At 34.6% G+C, this 20812-nt stretch overlaps 1 protein-coding gene across 1 annotated transcript in view; it reads left to right on the plus strand.

The window, feature by feature from the left end:
• The window catches only part of LOC145665793 (ras-like protein family member 12), a 493554-nt gene that overhangs the window by 106930 nt on the left and 365812 nt on the right, over nucleotides 1-20812 (plus strand). The window contains exon 2 of the mRNA XM_081732911.1: nucleotides 5976-6032. Within this exon, the coding sequence (XP_081589037.1) occupies nucleotides 5976-6032 (57 nt within the window). The remainder of the gene's footprint in view (nucleotides 1-5975; nucleotides 6033-20812) is intronic.

Consider the following 20812-nt stretch of genomic DNA (forward strand, 5'->3'; position numbering starts at 1 on the left):
CATTTAAGAGTTTAATTAAGATTAGTGCAATTGCGGGTGTTATGAGGGCCAGTGCAGAATCCACATTTAAGTTGGTTTGGACAGAAACCGGTTGGATGATCGTTATAAACTTGGCACTTTTCACAGCGCATAGGAACTGGAGCAGGAGAACGAGAAGGCTCGACACGGTGACGTTTACGGTAGATGAAGGCTCCATTCAAGAGAAGAGAATCGATGGTGTCGTGTGAATTAGTTAAAACTCGAACCATGTAGGTGTTTCCTTGAGCGTTTTTAATACGGATACATTTGATGATAGAATATCCGTCCAGTTGGAATTCCTGACTGATTTCGTCATCTGTGAAAGATGGATCAACACCTCGGATAACAACAGATAATGCGGGTTGCTTCCGTGGTGGCGGTGGTTGCCTGGCTGATTGAGCATTGAATTGAGAGATAGAAGCATTTTTGCTAAAGATTTCGCATGAATAAGTATTCCGAATTTTGGATCGCGAACTTATCATCAGGTGTTTTAATGATGATGCCTTTCTGGGTGTAGATGATTTGTGCTACACTTGTCCGTGGGATGTATTTGATGATGCGATGATACAGCTTTTTGAGATCAAGATACTGACGATTGTAGTTGGTAAGATGAAATGAAGAAATAGCTGGTTTAACAGAAGTGAAAGAAGTTTCAGCGTTCATATGATTATATGAATCAGATGCAGTAGATGATTCGCTGAAAGTGTGATGGCGTTTTGGTTGAGGTGACAGAGGCTGATTCGGATGAACTTCGCTACGTGTCGTGCGTTTAGAGCTCTCCCTTAACTTGTCGGCAGATGCAGACGGAGCGGAGGAAGTGTGATTTCCAGTAGCCATGATGATGAGCACAAAAAACACAAAACAGCTAATAAGTTATGGTAAGCAGGTAGAAGCCACCCATTCGGATAGTGGCTTAGGTGAGGAAATGCTCCAGTCTAAACGTGTCGCAACGAGCTACCCTTGGCTGAGATAAGTCTGACAACTGTTGCTCAGCGAATATCTGACGAGCAAGTCCCAGGATCGGGAGGATTACAAAAATCAGCTGGGTTGATGTGTGGTACGTCACAGCTGGTGAGATTGTAGGAACACCCGGCACATTGCCTTCAGAGCATGAGTATTTGCATTGTTTTATATTGTATGGTATGAGCAAAGCTTTGCAAAATATATTCCGCATTTATGGCAAGTAAGTAATAGCACTATGTTTTCTGTAATCGGTCACAAAAGTATTGTTGTAAAGCTGTGAATCATCTGACAGCAGTTACACAGATAGCAGTGCTTCCATCTATTTTCTTTATCTGTTATTCTTGTGTTTTAGCATGTATGAACAGAAGATGTATGCCTATGTAACAGTCGTCAGACGATTCACAGGTTTATAACAATATTATTGTGACCGATTACAAGAAACATGTAACAGTATGCGTTACTTGGCATAAGTGTCAAATATATTTCGCAAAGCTTTGAGAATGGTATGCCACATAATGCTAAATTAGCTACATTCAAGCAAGATAAAGTAAGAGGCATTTGACCCACAAGTGCTCCCATTCTTTATATTAAACGATAAATACCAATGCAAACTCTTTCAGGTAGTAACGAGTTATTTTTGATATGGTCGGAAGGCGATGTGCTTGGTGCTCAATTAACACACAAGTAACACGCGAAAGTGGTAGTCATTTTGTGTTGTTTCAACACCTCATTTTTTACAGTGTAGGTGAGCGTTGAATTCAGAATATTAGAACTAACTTGTCTGATCATATTTTCCCGAATATTTCCGTTTATAACAATATTACGTTGTTATAAATGTCACATTTTAATGTCATTAAATTAATCATTTCATTTTAATGTTATGTAAAATATAATCGTTTTTGATTTCATGGAGTCTCCCGGAGTATTAGCAGTGGCTACAAAGGGTCTGCAACTTGAGAAAGACTGAGAAAAGCTGTTCTATAATACCTCTCAAGAGGTTTGCACAGAACATTTAACGGGAAGAAAAACTGTGCAAAGATAAAATATATAAAATTGATATATTTTATTGAGCTATACAAAATTATGAGTGAGTGCAAATCCTCGTGCGTAATTTATGAGAAAATCGATAATAACAAACGCATTTTTGTAAACGTAAAAATGTATGCTGTACGATAACTACGCCGCCTATTAAGCTGAAGCCGATCCTGAAGTATGCATTATTCGAGTCGTTCATTAAGACAGAGCAAGATGACAATACACAGTTTGGTTAATGAGGAATAGCCCAAAATTATGACCAATTCTTACATTCAATGCTCACTTAACTATAATGTTGTCCAATGATAGGTCACAACCAGATGAATAAAATTGCATGCTTAAAGATGAATTATCATTCCGTAGTTATTTTTTTTTTTCAGAAAATTGAAAGAGTTGAATTTTTATACCGTTAAATTGTTCGTTCGTTTCTAATATAATAAAGTTCATAGGTTGACTTTGCTGCAATAGTTTGTAATTTATGTGTTGTATGAGAAAAATGTGAACTTTTAAGTAACAGATTTTATCTGTGTTTGATTTCTCCTAACAGTTCACAAACTCGTTACAATATATAAATAATGGCAATCAATAATAATGTTTTTTTCAATATTATACAGGAACAGTCAAAGATGTCCCAACTCATGAGTTCGGGACTCACGCTCACTCGACCTCATTCTCACGGGGTAAGCGTGAAATTGAGTGAGCCTGAGTTCCAAATCATGTTGTGAGTGTGACGTCGAGTGACACTGATGTCGAAATGTGAGTGTGAGGTAGAGAGGTCGTGATTTCGAAAGGATGCTGTGAACATAAGGTTGAGTGAGCGTGATGTTAGGTTGATGGTATGAGCGTGATGTCGAGTGAGTGTGATGTCGAAAAGACGTATTGAGTTTGATTTTGAATGATGTTAGTCCAAAGTGGTGACCTTTGGTGGGATCCATTTTTTTTTTTTTTTTTTTGTCACTTTCACTAAAATTCGTGTTCCATTGATGGTTCAAGATGTATGCCAGAAATAGAATATCTCACGAATCACTGAAATTAGTAGACGAAACTTGGTTTGATTTGTCCCTGTCAGCAGTGAGACTATATGAGACATAAACCTATAGCTTAACGTGGGATTTAAACCACAGAACACGAAACGAAAAACGAACCGGGATTCTCCGCGTCGAATGAGCGTACGCTTACCATATAGTGACAAGGGGCCTTACGAAACTTTGTATATAAACTAGGGTAACTGTCCCAATAATTGACAGTATAAGAACAGTGTTTGACAAATTGCAAGTTTCTTCACCCTTTAAATGAGCCTGGCTTACTGATCTCTCGTAAAGGTACGAAGGCATCCTTCCTTCATCTATATAGACCATCATAAAAATAATAGACTAATAATTATTTTTTACAATATGTATACAAAAAGTTGATCATTGTACCAGTAATTGACACCAAGATTTGTGAGATTCACCAGTAATTGACACCTTGTGACCCAGTAATTGACATCTCCTAATATCTTATTCTAATGAACCATATTCTAGTAATTTTCTACCAACTTATCAAGCTGATTTATAAGTTTCCACCTGGATAAACATGTTTATTTCTTTCGCTAATATAGCTGTTATACTATTTTGCACTGTCTATCGATTTTCTGTTTTCTTTGGAGAACTACTACTTAGAGGCAAATATTAACAGTGGTGTGGGATTAACAACACTGCAAAGGAAGAAAAGGTGGCAGCATTTGCTTGTACCTAGTCCCGCAGTCTTGTTGCGTCGGAAAAAAGACGACAGTGTCAATTACTGGTACACTGTCAATTATTGGGACAGTTACCCTACTTATTTAAGAAATATACGGACACATATGTAAACACATATCTGGGTTTCCTCTTCGAAAGAGGAGAAAAAGTCAATTTCTATTTTAAAATTCTCAATTTGGTATTCATAAAATGACACAAATTAGAAAACGGTTGAATTGTTGAAAATCAATTTTATAAAGGTTGGACACTTTGGTGAATCCAGATCTTTATCATTACATTGAATTGATCATCCTAATAAGTGTACAGGAAGCGTGTTTAATTTTTACAGAAAGAAAAGTGACTGCGGCGTTTGAAATTAGCTTTTAAACATGGTTAGCGCTTGGGATCAAGCTTGGTTTAATTTCGATTCAAATACCCATTAAAATTGGTAAAGAGTATTAAAATATGCCTTTTACACATTTTCCATAGCCCAGTTCTTCTAGTACGAAGAACGGACATTTCAACTAGTAAGTAAAAAAAAATAAATAAGTACAGTGGGTGTTGAATATTATTTCTCATTAATGTTCTGTACTGCGTCCAAATATTAAACAAGTGTTACATTAAACGCACTGGTTGAAATGTTGCTTAAAATGATTAGTCTTCTATGATCCTTCTTCTGAAGGATAGAGCACACGAAAATTAAATAAATTAATATAAAAATAATGAATTTCTTCGGAAGATTATTTTTTTTCTCCCTCATACTCTTAAAGTGTGGCTAATATAGAGAAATTCGTTTTGAAAGAAATGAAGTTTTTTCAAGCTTTTATCAAAAACCTTACTTAGGTGAAGCACCTCTAATTAAGCAACCATAAACAAGCTACTATTGAGGATTAAATTAGACTTCGCAGTAAGTATAGTAGAGAACGTAAAAAAACGCATTTAATAACCATTAAATGGTTATTAAAAATTGAATAGTAAAATTGTACATACCTCTCGTTGCAAGTACTTTTCAACACAAACACAAAATGTAAGACCACTTTACGGCTTTTTAAAAAAAAAATTGCTGCACATTCCAGTATTTATACAAGTGCCTCTCTTTTAATTTAGTCTGCAAATAAAAAAAAAAAAAAGAAAATGAATAAGCAAACAAACAAACAAAATCCTTCTTCATCTATCGATTACTGTTGTTTCCTTCAGTTGAAATCGTAGCGAAGCCACACATGTATATATTTTTTGTTATACGTACATCTTTTTTGCCAACCTAATCGTAATTATTGACCCCTTAGAGTTATGGGAATTTCAGTGTCAATAGTTTTGCGTCACCATTTGCGAGACACAAATCGAAAAATTGAAATAGTAAAACAAAACATCGATTAATGTTTTCTATACGCAGTAGAGTAGTGTTAATTATTATTGAATTTTAGATGTTATCAACTTCAAAACTAATGTTAAAAAGAATGTAGACTAAGGTTAAAATCTCCATCGACTCCATACTTTCCTTCGATTTGTTAATATGTGTGTTGTTAGTGATAACTCGTTATTTTAGTTCCACTCATCGTTATCAGAGTTACTATGCTACTATTGGCAGTCACTTGCTGCAACTAAGAACTTTCCATGCTCCACGGTCTTCAGGTAACCTCTTCGTCTTAACGTACAATTCCTTCCTCTGCACGTATTGTTCATTAATTGTAGTCTCCTTCTCCCTTTCCCTCTCTTTCCTGCCACCATATCCTCATGATATAGTTCCTTCTTACCCAATGTCCCAAACAGTTTATCTTCCTCTTCTTAATAATATATAAAATTGTTATTTTCTCCCCCAAAATTTCTAACACCTTCTCATTCGTTGTACGCTCGACCCAGCTAGTTCTGTCCATTCTTCTCCATCCACATTTCGAAATCTTCAAGTCGTTTTTCATCATTTTTGTGTTATGTCCACGTTTCTGATCCATACAGTACAATACTCCACACGAAGCATTTTGGTTATAATTAGTTGTAATATTTTAGGAACCCGAAAATTCTTCGCTGCAGACATAAACTTCTCCTTTGGATTGTAACCTTTACCAAGCTAATCCATTGAGAGTTCGTTTATATATATTACATTTAATCAAGAAACTCCTATCACAAATTTCACATAGTTGACTTGTTAATAATAAGCATTTTCATTTATTTATTTTATTTAAGTGTTTATTTTTATCATTTAATATTAATTTTAATGCATGATATTATTTTTTTATCTTTCAGCTCTTACAGTTAAATATATTACAAGAAGGTTTATAAATGAATATGATCCAGATTTAGGTAAGTAGTTACAAGTTAAATACAAATTAGATCTTGTAATAAAACTTACCAATTTATAATACGCACTATTTTAGTCATTTCATGGAAGACAGTTTAGGCCATGGAAACTCATCAACTCAACATATTTGTTCATTTCCTAATACTTTAATGGTACTTAGAGTAAACATAACCCAGTGATTTTATTCTACTATACATCCACATCAATGATTTTATTCTATGATATTTGTATATCCTACATATGCCTCATATTTGTCAACATAGCTATATACTTCTTTAGTACTACCATCACTAGCAAGCAGATGACAGGTATCACCATCACTGACGGGATATGTAACCGAAGAGGAACAATAGCGCCGCCATCACCCACAAAGAGGGTATAAAAGACGACGCAGGATCTCCAACGGCATACGTTTTCGACTGTCATTCCTCTCTTTTAGCTAGCCTGGAGTTCTGAGAGATTTATCTAACGCAAAATTCTTAGCTTGCATGGAGTTCTGAGGGACTTAAACTAAACTAAACCAGCTTTGATGTAACTCTGAAGTTCCTCGTTACCTAAATTGTCTGGAGCTCTATGGGTATTTTACCACACTCTCTTTGTTTGCCGGGAGCACTGAGAGTTCTTAACCGCGACTTCTTAGCTTGCCTGGAGTTCTGGAGTATCCTTTTCCTTGGCTACCTAGGCCCCGGAACCATTCGTTTACCAGCAAAGCCTCTAGGTAGCATTATTTTGGTCTTCAGAACACAGTTACAATGATTTGGGCTATAATTGTATATAACAGGTTTTTTGATAAGAAAAGGTTATGGGAAAAACTCCAAATCTACTGTACTAATTGTTTAGTCTACTGCCCTACACTGAGAAAAATCCATTCTCCGGACAGCGGTATATTTTATAAACATACGGAATCCTCTTCCTTAGTACAGAAATCAGTATGGAACATACGTTATCTATATGCTACATACGCACTGCCCTTAGATGTTACATCATGCCGTTGCAGGACGTCTAACATTTGACAGTTTTCCGTATATCACATGCATATACTTATGTTATCCGTATTCCTTAGCTATATGTTATATACGTCCATTTTTATGTTAGATCCTGACCGCCTATATTGTTTCATACGGAAAGTACGTACAGATGGAACATTTATATGGAAAGTATTATAAAACATGCATTTTCAGTTATACGTCTGGTGTACGTTAAGTCCAAAAGCTACAGGAAATACGCATATAACCTACCTTTTTATGTACGCCACCTACAATTTTTTTCAGTGCAACACGATATTTTTTACAATATGCAATATATGCATTACTTTGTAAAGAGTTAAGTGTTACTCTTTCATTTTACATGTTAGTGCAGTCAAATTAGACCAAATAAAAAAGCTAAACCCGGAAAAAATATAACAAGCTGAAATTTTGCACATACCTTTGGGAAGGTGTATATAACAACATACTGAAAGTCCTGAAATATCCGGTGACGGGTTTGACGCCATATTGGAAAATGGCCGCCGATCTGTGGTTTCTAAAGGTCATAACTGGTTCTCACTTTAATAGCTATAACTCATGTTGTATTTGCAATAGGGTCATTCCATGTCAAATCACCTACTTTTAAAACATGACCGCGCTTCAATGTCTTAGATTGTCTTCAAAATGATTCACACATAAATACCAATGAAATGCTAAATTAATTTTTTGCGATTTTTTGGATGAGAAATGGGCCGGGGAGAAATTTTTGAAAAATATGAATTTTGCTTCAATTTCACTTTTAGGCACTCAGCATCCTGAAACTAAAATTACCATAACTTCCTTATTTTTAATTTTATTGGGCTCACCCAGGTGTCAAATGAAAGCTTAATTTTTGCTCGTTTAGAAGATTTTAAGTAACCTTGCAAAACATTACACTGTCAAACATTAATAGACATACCAAGCAAATTTTAGAGTTTTTCACAAATTGTACCGTTGCTAAAAAGTTACAACTATGAAACTTTTGAAGCTTTTTTGTACATTTCTATCAACACGTTCATGGTATGGTTTAAAATAAAGAGGGTGTTTTTTGTATTTTTGTAATTATTTTTTATTTACTGAAATATACAGTTTTAAGTTTTGTTACAAATTGTGTCATTGCTCGTAAGTTACAACTATGAAACTTTTGAAACTTTTTAAATAGTATCACCTTACCACATACATGATATGGTTAAAAATAAAAAAGGATGCTTTTGGTATTTTTGCAATTATTATTATTATTATTATTATTATTATTATTATTATTATTATTATTATTATTATTATTATTATTATTATTATTATTATTATTATTATTGTTGTTGTTGTTGTTTTAAATGTACAAAAATATACAGATTTACTGTTGTTAACAGATTATGCCCTTCGTCTGAAGTAGTGATGGCCAATTCCGGAATTTTTACTTTCCGGATTCCGGAAAGTAAAATCGAAAAAAAATCGTAATTCGGATAATTTGATTTCGGAAAAATCTGGAATTCGAAAAATCCGGAAAGCGAAATTTCTGATTTCCGAAAATTTTGGCCATCCCTACTCTGAAGAGGCAACTGTCACACTTTAAAACTTTTTCAAATAATCATCTTAGTAAATCTTAGGTATGCTTAAAAATAGAACTGGTGTAATGTGTAGTTTTGGTATTACCATAATATTATATTTTCGTACTTTGACTATGACTTTTTCCCAATTGTACCATTGCTTTCAACTAACAAACTTTTGTAACTTTTTATAGGATTAGTTTGCATTTACTAGGTATGATTAAATAACAAAAAGGGATACCTTTTTTGTAATAATCTTGCGGTTTTGTGAATGGAAAATATAGGCCTAACAATGGTGATTATTACAAACCTTATCAACAGAAATAAGAAATAATAGACTAATGTACATAGATGAAAACAATAAACATACATACCAGTAATACTTCTTAGAATTACATAATTTACATACGAAATATTGTGTCCTATATTTCACAGCTTACTGTTTTCATTGATGATATGATGTCTTCTTTTAATTTGTTTCCAGTTGCGTAAGCCCGGGATAATTGGCTTGTAAGAGATGGAACAGGAACTTCCCAGATAATATTTTCAAAAGGTATCCAACAAAGGTCTTCATTTTCTGGACAGTAGAATATAGAAGGCTTAGAACGATTCATGAGTTGAACTCTGACTACAAAAATAATAATTGCAAAAATACCAAAAGCACACTTTTTATTTTTTAACCATATCATGTGTGTGCTAAAATGATCCTATAAAAAGGGTTTCAAGAGTTTCACAGTTGTAATTACACAATTTGTAACAAAACTTAAAACTACCTATTTCCGTATATGTAAAATACCAAAAACACCCTTTTTATTTTTTTAACTATATCATGTATGTGCTAAGATGATTCTATTAAAAAGTTTCAAAAGTTTCATAGTTGTAACTTACGAGCAATGACACAATTAAAAACCATAATTTGGCGGCCCAAATCGTCACAGGATATTTCAGGACATTTAGTATGTTGTTATTTATATCTTCCCAAAGGTGTGTACAAAACTTCAGCTTGTTATGATTTTTTCCAGGTTAATGTATATATTGATTGGACTATGTGTATTTTTTAGACTTCCTACCTATACTATGCATAAGTATCGAAAATCTTATAGAACGGATGCGCCCCTCCGTCTGCATGTCGGAAAGTATCAGAGCAAAACGGTAAGGAAGAGCGTAAAGCAGTTTTTGCTTCTAACGTGACTTCAGTGTCCCAAAAATAGGTTCTGATCCTTTCCATTGTCCCTCTATTAAAACCTAAAAACGGTAAAAGTCAATCATTTCCGTTTTCAACGCTCATCGTCATGTGGGACGTTTAGTACACAACGGATTTAAGTCCATTTTTTTTCGTCATTTCGGACACGTTTTATTTTTAAATTTGTAGCTGAAGTTCCTTGCAGTGTTTAAAAGGTTCATGTCCAGTATTGTAAATAACTCTTGTAACGCAAAAATAATAATTTAAGAAAATTGTTGACTTTTCTATGCATTGAGACGGAGGGTAGAAATGTTATGTTTCTTCTTCTCACAACTTCAGCAAATGAATCCCTCGTATAACAAAAGTGGTAAAAGATAACAAGGAGGAGTTTGTTAGAATCAATTAAACGTCTCAATGTTGAGTGTTTGATATGAATTCAGGGCCCAAAGAACAAGTATGGTCTTTACCTTTATCACTTTATTCGAACCGGAGGTGGTGGAAATCTTCTGATCCCCATAATGGAAATACTGAAGTAGATAGTAAGTACAGTTCTTTAATATGGATTCAGTAACGAAGAAAAATACGTTCCATCTGTTACTTTATTTCTCTATTGTAATCGAAGGTAGGAGATATCTACCGTCACTTGCATTTCAAATATTGACTCTCATAGAGCGAAAAAAACGGTTTTAAAATATTGATTCGGGATTCCCAGAATAGATTTTGTCCTAGTTCTTACTATTCTACTGAAACCAGAAGTAGGAAAACTAATGTTACTTTGATTTTCAATGTAAGTATATCCGTTCCACTTGTTACTAACTGTGAAAGATTGAAAGAAACTATTTTGGTATGGATTCAGGATACGAAGTATTTTTTTCTATAGGTTGCATCTCTGACCTTAGCCTTGTACTGTCAGGGGCAGATTTAAGCTAATTGGTTCGATTACTTGGATTCAGTCCCCGCGCTAGATTGTTTTGCTAATCTATTCTTGGTTGTCAAGTACAAATATAAATGCATTTCAATTCACATTTTTCTTGACAATCCACTGATGGCGTCATCTAGTGAAAAGAGTTTTTTCCAAATTCAAATTGATCAAAACGTAGCTGAGATAATTAATTCAGCAAGAACGTTTCAACAATTTGCCAGTTATGACAATTTAATCTGAAATTAACTGGAGTTTGAACTTGAACAAAATAACTGAAGAATAATTTTGAAACACAAGCAAGAGGAGAACTTCCTTTCTAGATTGACATCAGTGGCATCCGAGGATTAGTTCTAGATTAAAATTTGAACTTCAGTAAGTTTACATGATCATGCATCATCTAACAAGACATGCCTTTTATAATGCTTCAACACTAATAAAACTACCAAATGGAGAATTTTATAAGCTGAATATTAACTTGGTTACTTTTAGGAACACGAAAATGATGTTATATTAATGCAACTTTTCAATACTTGAGGCCTCTTGCCTTCGTATGTCCTTATGGATACAGAAGACTGTGTCGTAGCAACTCCAAAACACAAAACTATATATAAAGCATAACATAACTTCAGATCAAACCTTTTGAACTTGGTTGCTGCATGGCAGCATTAAGAGTGTCGCACGAGGGCGCCCATGTTGTGGTTTCTAAGGGGGGGGGGGGCAAGTATAAGCGACGTTTCAAAAATAGTTTCAAATTTTGCTGTAACTAATGTAAAAATTCTATTGGATTTTCGATATTCTGAAGTACAATTTCCTCTAGGGAGAGCGAGCGCCCCATCTTGCCCGCCCATGTGTTATGAATTCAGAACATAAAACAAGTGAAAAACATTTATGATATAATAAGACTAAATTTACTTCTTTTCTTCAATGTATTAACTGCTTAATGATGTTGACTTTTACGAGTAACATTCAATTATGTCACTAGATGTTTTTATTCTTAATACTCTTTATTGGCGCTATCTATGTTTCAACTCTTCGAGTCTCGATACCTCAGCAAGCCGCAAGAGTAATTACTATCAGGGCCGGATTTAGAGGGTTGCACCGGTGCACGTGCATCCCCTTTCTTTGTAAGTATGCACTATCTAAAATGAAACGCTAGAGTGAAAATAACATTTTCTGAAACTTTCTGCCATCATGTTTCCATTTAGGGCTTAAAAGTAAGCAGAGCTTTGCAAAAGCAATAGTTTGAGTCGATTTTCTGAAGGTTGAAGCAAAAGGATTCATCAAGCAACATAGTATTTTTTATTCACCACAGATGCCTGAAGTCATTAAGAAAAATCAAATTTAATTCAAATGTTATTGGTGCACCTCCCTCCCTCAGAAAATCTTGGATCCGACCTTGATTACTATCAACTGTTTTCCTTAGGTTTGTCTCTTTATTTCCTCACATGTATAATTGTTTTACAAATTGAAAGCAATAAATTTTACAGAAAACTTCAGAAATTGAGAAACTCGTTATCAGAAAGAAGTATGTCAATGTAAGTCATATAATCACCACATAAAAATGAAATTTTCAGTATAATATTGTGCAAACGTTAAGTTTTGTATCTGTGAAAAGGGCGTTTTATGCATTACACTTGCCAAATTTTCAATTAAAAAAATTAGCGCTTCTTTGAAATTAACTATCTTTGCTAGAATAGAACCTTCGTCTGTCAGTGAATGATGTCGTGTAAATTGTGTGTACTAGTTCGGGGCTCTTTAGACGAGGTTCGCACGGGTTAGAACAGGGTTGCCACGCAATATTTTCTTAAATTGTCACAGATGTTTTCTCTCTTGCAAGAGTGAATGCCTACTGGGGCAATGCGGTGAAGAACCGAAATGGTACACGGCCGAAAGTTCAGCTCAGATACCTGTTTTGACACTACGTCGTTTCGGTTTTGTGCCTTCTCGCTCTTACGCCAGTGCCTTGAAATTAATTTAACTTTTAATTATGCACCTAAAAACAAATAGTTTTATTATCTATTTATCTGTTTAATTTGTGCTACTATCAATTATAAACTCCTGTCGATCATATGCCAGTGCGGATATTATATGCATAGACTGTGTACGATAGAAACGACATAGAACTCAAACAGGTTCATTTTTTGGTTATTCAATAATATATATATATATATATATATATATATGGTGGTTCAATTTTAAAAAAGTTTTTATCCTACGAGACTCGTAATTTAGACACATTTTCGATTTGTACTATTTACTATAAAGAGTCCATTTACTAAGTTTTGTTTTTCTAGTCCAAAATTTAGGGGTCCCCCCAAAAATGATTTTCTTATATCCAAAGCACTTTTGAAACAGCTTTTATTTAGATATACAACACTTCGATACGAAACAAATGACTACGTGCGTAAAATTTTCTACGTTGTCTTGATGCATCCATTCGTTTTCCCTCACTTTTAAGAGAAATGTTAATGTCAGTACAAAAATAGAAATGCAAATCCTATATTAAATGAATCAGGAATGCAGGTAGCGTCAAGGGATGAACATTTCGCACTTGTAAAATTTTCACGTCGACTAAAGGAAAACTTCGGAACAGGCGGGATATCTTTATGATGCATTGCTACCAACTTTAAAAATACTGTTCCTGGGACTCATTCTTCGTTGGGCAATTGTTAAAATTGGTAGCAAGAACGATCGCACAATCAGGAGTGTTTGCACAACTGCCATGTCCTTCAGAGCATTCTTAAATTCCTGGTATGCAGAATTATCCTCCCACGGGTCTATTGCGAGAAAAGTAAGGGACTTCTCTTGGCCCATTGGAAGTACACATCGAAGATCCTTCTCGTTTTCTCGGTGGTGCCTTTATGCCAGTAAAAACAGTACAAAAAACTAACGAAGACGCTAACGTTTGTAACTGTCTTAAGTTCATTCGCAGTTAGTTTCAGCTTCTCCCGGAAGAGGAATATCTTTATCATATAAATAGCCTTTACCATCCACCTGGTATGGTGGGAAGTGCCAGGGTTTTAGTGCGACTTCTCCTTCAGGCTGTTCACCCAAGAAGGTATATGAAATAACCAGAAATTCTTTGTAATCGTCATGCGGATGTGCAGAAAATTCAATTGCATTTTTCACGAACCCAATGCTCTGTATTTCAGGTCTGCTACGTGCCCTGATTCCGATAAGCTTTCTCTCAGATCAGGATCGTCGAGTGCCGAGCTCTAATAATCATGTTCAATCTCACTGCCCCTTGAACCGAGCAAACAGGGAGCTGCCGAAGGACCATATTCGTACTTGAAGACGTCGAACAGAATGACTTCCAAAATATGATGCCGGCAGGAAATTCAGAAGAGCTTCTTACTCAACATCTGCTGAGTTTTGATGCATGCCTTCTGCAAAAGTCCAGTACTGAATGTTGTTGTGTCGGAGACTAAGTCATTTAATCTGATCCTGCAAGTCACATGCTAGGATTGCCGAAAAACAAGCTTCGACTTGAACTATATCTGTGTTGTTAGGGACTGCGGCACACCAATTAAAACTCTATGCCGTTTCCAGGTCCTACCAAAGCAATTCTATGAACATTGCTACAATGATAAGGATCAATGTGTGGCAGCATCTTTGTATCCTAGTGAAGTAGAAGTAGAACAGGTGGAGGTATGGCAGGACCAGCCATTACAGACAAGATCCTCTTTCCTACTTCTTTTCTGTTTTTCCTTCGGTGGCGTCGGATGGAACTTGTTGAGGGAGTCTTTCCTTCAATGCTTAAACCTGTCGATTTAGCCACAGTTTCAATACTTCTCATTGCCTTGCGGTCGGATATATGAAAAAGGTCAAGTACTGAAGTTATTTCTAAGGTCAAAAGTGTATGAAGAGAATTTCCATGTGTATTTAACCTTTTTGCTCGACTCAGAACCACATATTGAGGATCATCAGTGTCTTCTATATCCTACCACGAAGGAGAAAGGACAACCTTTGTAAAATCCAGAACGATGCACATATTCTTACTTTCCCACGAACCATATATTTCGTGAAATCTACATAATAATTTCAAAGATCAACTAAAGTAAACTTTTGGTGGAGGTTCTCAATATCAAAAAGAAATAAGGCACAGTGTGTCTCGTTATGCAGCTGAAACTTTTTAAGAAACCCATTGCTGATGAACCAGCCTAATATATATATATATATATATATATATATATATATATATATATGTTGTGATATTTCCCATAAATAGAAGCTTTGCCTTGTTATAATTAAATATAAATTAATTATTTGCTGAGCAAAATTATATATTTTCATTAAAATTCAACACGTGTTACAGTTTCGCCAACTAACTCTTTGGCTTCATCAGACAGTATGTGATACAGGATAACTGTACAATCGTATATACATACAACAGCTAAGATATCTTTCTTCTGATTGGCTACTGGCAGCAGCAAACCCCTTTTTATTAGATTGCAGAGGGAATATATTTGAAGCACTAGAGGAGGGGTTAAAGAAGACTATAGAAATGTTGAGGAAACAACAAGAAACCAGCAGTGTGAAAAACTCGATAGAGTTCAAATGAAGGATAGAGCAAGTAGGACAGAACAAAGCTAAAACAATCATGTTCAGTATTGATATGAAAACTATGTTTCCAAGCCTAAGTAGGAACACCATTATTAAAGTCATTACAGAATTGATAAAGGATAGGAGGATCAATGGTTGGAGTGGAGAAGGACTGAAGGAGGCCCTGAAGACTATATGGAATAACAGTTATAGGTGAAAAGTTAGTAAAAATTAAAGAGAGAATAAGCATAGGTTCCAAGTTGAGTCCGGTGCTGGCAGAAATTGTTATGAACGACTGGGAGAAGAAAATAAGTATAAAAGGATGTGACAAATTAGTGTTTTTTGGTAGATATGTTGATGATTGCATAGGGATTTGGAAAGGAACTGTAAGGCAATTGGAAAAGACTGTAAAAGAAGTTGGGGATACAGAGAAAGGCATACAACTAGAGCTCGAGGTGGAAAAGCAAGAGGCTATAGTGCTCCTGGATATGAGAATAAGGAGAAAGCAAAGAGTTATCTACACAGAATGGTACCAAAAAAGTTGCTCGTCGGGAAACTATTGCCACGCCGAAAGTTATGTGGATCACTCGACCATAATGAATTTTATCAATAATATGGAGAAAAGAATTATGCAATAAGCAGTGAAAAAGGCAAAGGAGAACAAAGCTTACAAACATTCCATAAGCAGCTAGAGAATAATGGATATGATAGATAAAAGTTAAAGTACAGAAGATGGGAGAACAAAAATGGAGAAAGAGAAGAAAGAAGACAAGATGGAGAACGAAGTGAAGGAGGGATAGGAGAAAGAAAAATGTGGTGGGGGATGGAAAGTTTGGGAGAAGAAACAGAAATTATTAAAAGAATGTTGAAGAAGATGGGAGGCATATCAACATACAGAAAAGGAAGCAAGAGACTACTGGAAGTAATAAGGGAGAAAAGAAGGAAAAAAAGAGAAGAAGAGCAAGGGACATTGATGGAGAAAAAAAAGGAGTGATATACAAAATTCAGTGCAGCGAGTGTGATATGGTTTATATTGGAGAAACTGGAAAGAAACTTAGAGAACGTATAAAACAACATAAAGATTACGTTAGGTTAGAGAGGGACAAAAATGCGGTCTACAAACACATAAGGGACATGGGACATGCAGTAAATTGGAAAGAAGTGAAAATTCTAGGCCATGAAGGTAGAGGTATAGTCAGAAAATGGAAGAAGGCAAGGTGTATTGAAATGGAGGGTAATAAAGTAATGAACTGGAACTCAGGACTTAACATAGACCAACAGTGGAATAAATTGTTACAAAAGCTTCTGGTGATTGTTAAATAAATACATAAAGTATAAATGTGAATATATATATTGATTGTTGTACATGTTATATATGTGTCTATGTGTATATGTGTGCATATTTAGGTGTAATAGTGTTTATATGTTTATTTATTAATTATATATATATATATATATATATATATATATATATATATATATATATATATGCGTGTGTGTGTGTGTGTGTGTGTAATTATTTACTTAATTGTTGAAGTTAATTAATTGTTCTTAAAACTGTATATTTCCGTACATAAAAATAATAATTACAAAATAAATAAATAAATAAATAAATATACATTATAATTACACACATAAATGTCGCGACATGGGAGATGTTCATTAAACAAAATAGTCGCGATATTTGTTGCATATATTTGAATATCAATAAATGATTAAATGCATTATAATTACATTTTGTTAAACAGTCGCATATATCATGTTTAAACATCTGATAAACGTAAAAATGAATGAAAAGATTAATTGTTAGTTTTTTTTTAATTCTGAGTATATTTAACAATTTAATACAATTATGATGCAATTTTTATGCCTGTTAAATTATATGATTTACAAAATGGCAAACCTTACGAAATAACATGAAAATTAATTCTATCACAGAAAGAGTTTTAAAGTACAGGTGAAAGACTTTTAGTACATTTAGATGGGAAATATAAAACCCCAATGCCACAATGATATTGTGAAGATACAGAGCAAGAAATTACAGATATGAAAAATATAAGCTATTTATGCATTATGATCTTATGAATCCGTTAAATAATGGATATTCTATACATCAAATATTTTTCAAGAATGAGTCGCTAAAATGAATTATTTTTGAAAATTTATAAGGGAAAATTTATGTTTAATTAAGATAAAAGATTTCTTCTAACTTGTGCGAAGGGAAGGAACTTACGATACTAATCGCATTGCCTCTTTGTATAGCTAGGGTAATGCGTTGTACTAAAAATTGTTGGCTTCTGGCGTCGCTTGATTTAGTAATCAAATTGGAACCCAGTTCTTTCAAAAATTTTTGAGCTTCTTTGCTGAAAACCCCCATAGTTTCAGTTGCAAAAGAAACGAAAAGGTGCTCTTCTTTTAGTTTAGAATATTTGGAGTGTTTTCTCTTGCAGGCCACTTCAGCTGCACTACCTGCTTCGTTTTGTATTGATGGCAAATAAGATGGTGCAAAGGTATCCACGCATGTGACATCCCATATCAACCGTTGACCCATTTTCCATGGAGCTAGGGTAATTCCATCTGGCCGCTTTCCATCTTCTCGAAACATTCCTGGTGGTTCCAAAATGCTTGGAAAATCAATGCTCGCCAGTGTTCGTTTTATTATGTTGTTCAATTCACCATGGCGTACTAATCTTCCTCCACTTTTAGTACAACTTAGTGCGTGTAACCCTTTTTCATCCAGTCTGCTTTGGCATGTACAAGTAAATTTATGAAAGATATTTACCCCCAGACGCAAAGCTACACATATTTGAAAAACTTTGTTATCTAAGACGGTTCCAATTGTTTTAGATGGCGTGGCTTGCAACGAAGCACCGGTCTCTTTTTTCTGTAAAGCTTTCATACGCACAGTGTCAATTATACTTTCAGGAATTACTTCATTATCTATTACTTCCTGTAATAATATTGCATCCTCAACTTTTTTGTAATTCTTTTGTCTCAGGAATTTTTGTAGATCCCCTTCCAAATTTCCAAAGCTTCATCCATGTGATGTATATCCACGTTGTCAACTGAACTATTTAAAATATTGGAGACAAGTGGACGCACCCCATGGCAAGAGGAAAGGAAGGCTGGTAGACTCAAGTCCGATGCTTTCCGTATATTTAGACCTCCTAGGTGGACTGGAAGGCTTGCTTGTGTCCATTGGGTTTCGTTTAGGGAATAGCTGATTATTAGCTGTAATGCCTTTTTCAAATAATTATCTATCTGTAAAACTTTAGATGGTCTTTTCCATGTTGGAACAGTTCTTAAAAAGTACGTTAGTTTTGGAATGCCGAAGCAATTTTTGAGAAGAAAATAAACTATGTGATTTGGTAAAAGTTTTAGTCTCTCAGTTATTACTTTGAAACTATTCATATTGTTCTGGAAATGTAGATCATATCCTTCTTCGTGGAGCGGAGATCCTAATAACGATAATTCATCTGGTTGTAAAATACGTATGCTTGGGAATAGCTCTTTAAATTGGGTTTCTACGACTGTGTCTATTTACACGATGTGTAATAGAGTTCACATTTCGATGGATTCACCTCTAGCCCAATTTTTTTTGATTCTGCAATTGAATGCTTCATGTCCTCTATGACTATATTCGGCGATCCTCCTAGGGTTCCATCATCCAGATAAAAGGCGTTCAATTCAGAGCAAACCGCTTGGACTATCGGATGAATAGCCAAACTAAACAACATTGGACCTGCAGGATCTCCCTGTTGGCATCCTACTTGCGATGAGATAGTTCTTTCTCCATAAAATAATATTGATGGATAAGCATAGCTTTGCAAAAAAAAAAAAAAAAAAAAAAAAAAAAAAAGGATACAAATGTGGCATAAAAGATTTCACTCCTTTTAGCATTAAATCTTTTTTCCACCGAATTAAAGGCATTTTTTGTAATCAATTTTTAAGATTACTTTGTTTGCGTTTTCATTTTCATTTATGTATGTCCGTGTGGCATGTATAATAGCTTCATTACCTTTTTTAGTTGCAAACCCCAGTTGGTGTGGTTGTAAGTATTGAGAGCATTGGTTGTAAACGAGCGAAACAGCTATCTTGGATGCTAGTCTTCGAAAAACACCAACTGCTATAGGTCTGATTCCGCCACCTTTTTTTTTTTTTTTTTTTTTTTTTTTTTTTTTTTTTTTGCTTTTTGTAAAGCACACAAATTGGCTCCAAAAAGGCATCGCCACACGTCTTGATTTACGTTTCCATTTAAAATGGCGTTAAAATGGTTAAAATTGTTAGTTTAAATTAGTTAAGATCGTCACTTTGTGTAATTAGCAACAATAGAGTGCACCTATACAAAAAAAAAAAAAAAATCAAATAAGTATAATTGAAAGAGATTTGCTGCTGCCAGTAGCCAATCAGAAGAAAGATATCTTAGCTGTTGTATGTATATACGATTGTACAGTTATCCTGTATCACATAGTGTCTGATGAAGCCAAAGAGTTAGTTGGCGAAACTGTAACACGTGTTGAATTTTAATGAAAATATATAGTTTTGCTCAGCAAATAATTAGTTTATCTATATATATAAAAGAGAACGTACAAAATCCTTTGTCCGCTCATCACGCTAATACGGCTGAACCAATTTCTTTCATTTTTGGGGGGTTATTAGGATTTGGACCCTAGATGGTTTTTATCATATCACTTTAATTTTTAATTACCAGTGTCTTGAGATAATTGACCATTCAAGTGTCCATAACGTACAAATCCTTTGTTATTAGTTCATCATAGGTAAAAATAAACGTATTTATATGCAACCCGCATGACCGTGTCACTCGGCGGGTTAACATAAATGACAGGCGATATACAGCGGAAAATAGCTTGAATCTTCTGTTTAAAATTTTTTAATTGATTTGCTTATTTTTACAGACACTTTTACAATATGCCAGCACCGGGATGACCGCAGCGAAGCGGGGCGGGTTAACATAAATGACAGGCGATATAATGTTAAGATTTACTGCAATCTTCTATGGTTTTTATCATATCACTTGAAAGCGAAAAAGTAAAAATTATCTAAGTAACAAAGTTTATTGCGTTCCGGGGTGACCGCAGCGAAGCGGGGTGAACGCTGCTAGTATTTAAATATATATATTATTTCTCGTTTGTTCTATAATATTTACGGTTTGCCACTCGTAGAAGACAGTACCAGTCATTGGTTATTGACAACCTCATGCTTACTTGCAGTCCAATGCATTAATGTCGTGGCTGTGTAAGCAAATGGGTGGTGCGAATGTGGATGATACAGAGAGGAGTTTAGCATCAACAGAGTACATTTAGGCAACGTTTGATTCTATGAAGTGTGATCGTTACATTTGTTGAGTGAAGGACGCCCCAACGTAACATGCCTTATTTATTTTTTTTATTTAATTTTAATTATATTGCATTAGTATAGTGTAGAACGTTCTTGAGCAAAACTCTTCATAGTCTACATGTAATATTTATGTGCTGAGAATAGAATAGGTTCAAAAATGTAAGTATTTTGGACTCACGTGTTTGAACAAAAGTTTATAATTGGTGTGATAGAGCACACATGAATA

Source organism: Thermobia domestica, chromosome 12 (genome assembly GCF_964235325.1).
Source record: "Thermobia domestica chromosome 12, izTheDome1.hap1.1, whole genome shotgun sequence".
In the NCBI taxonomy this organism is placed as follows: domain Eukaryota; kingdom Metazoa; phylum Arthropoda; class Insecta; order Zygentoma; family Lepismatidae; genus Thermobia; species Thermobia domestica.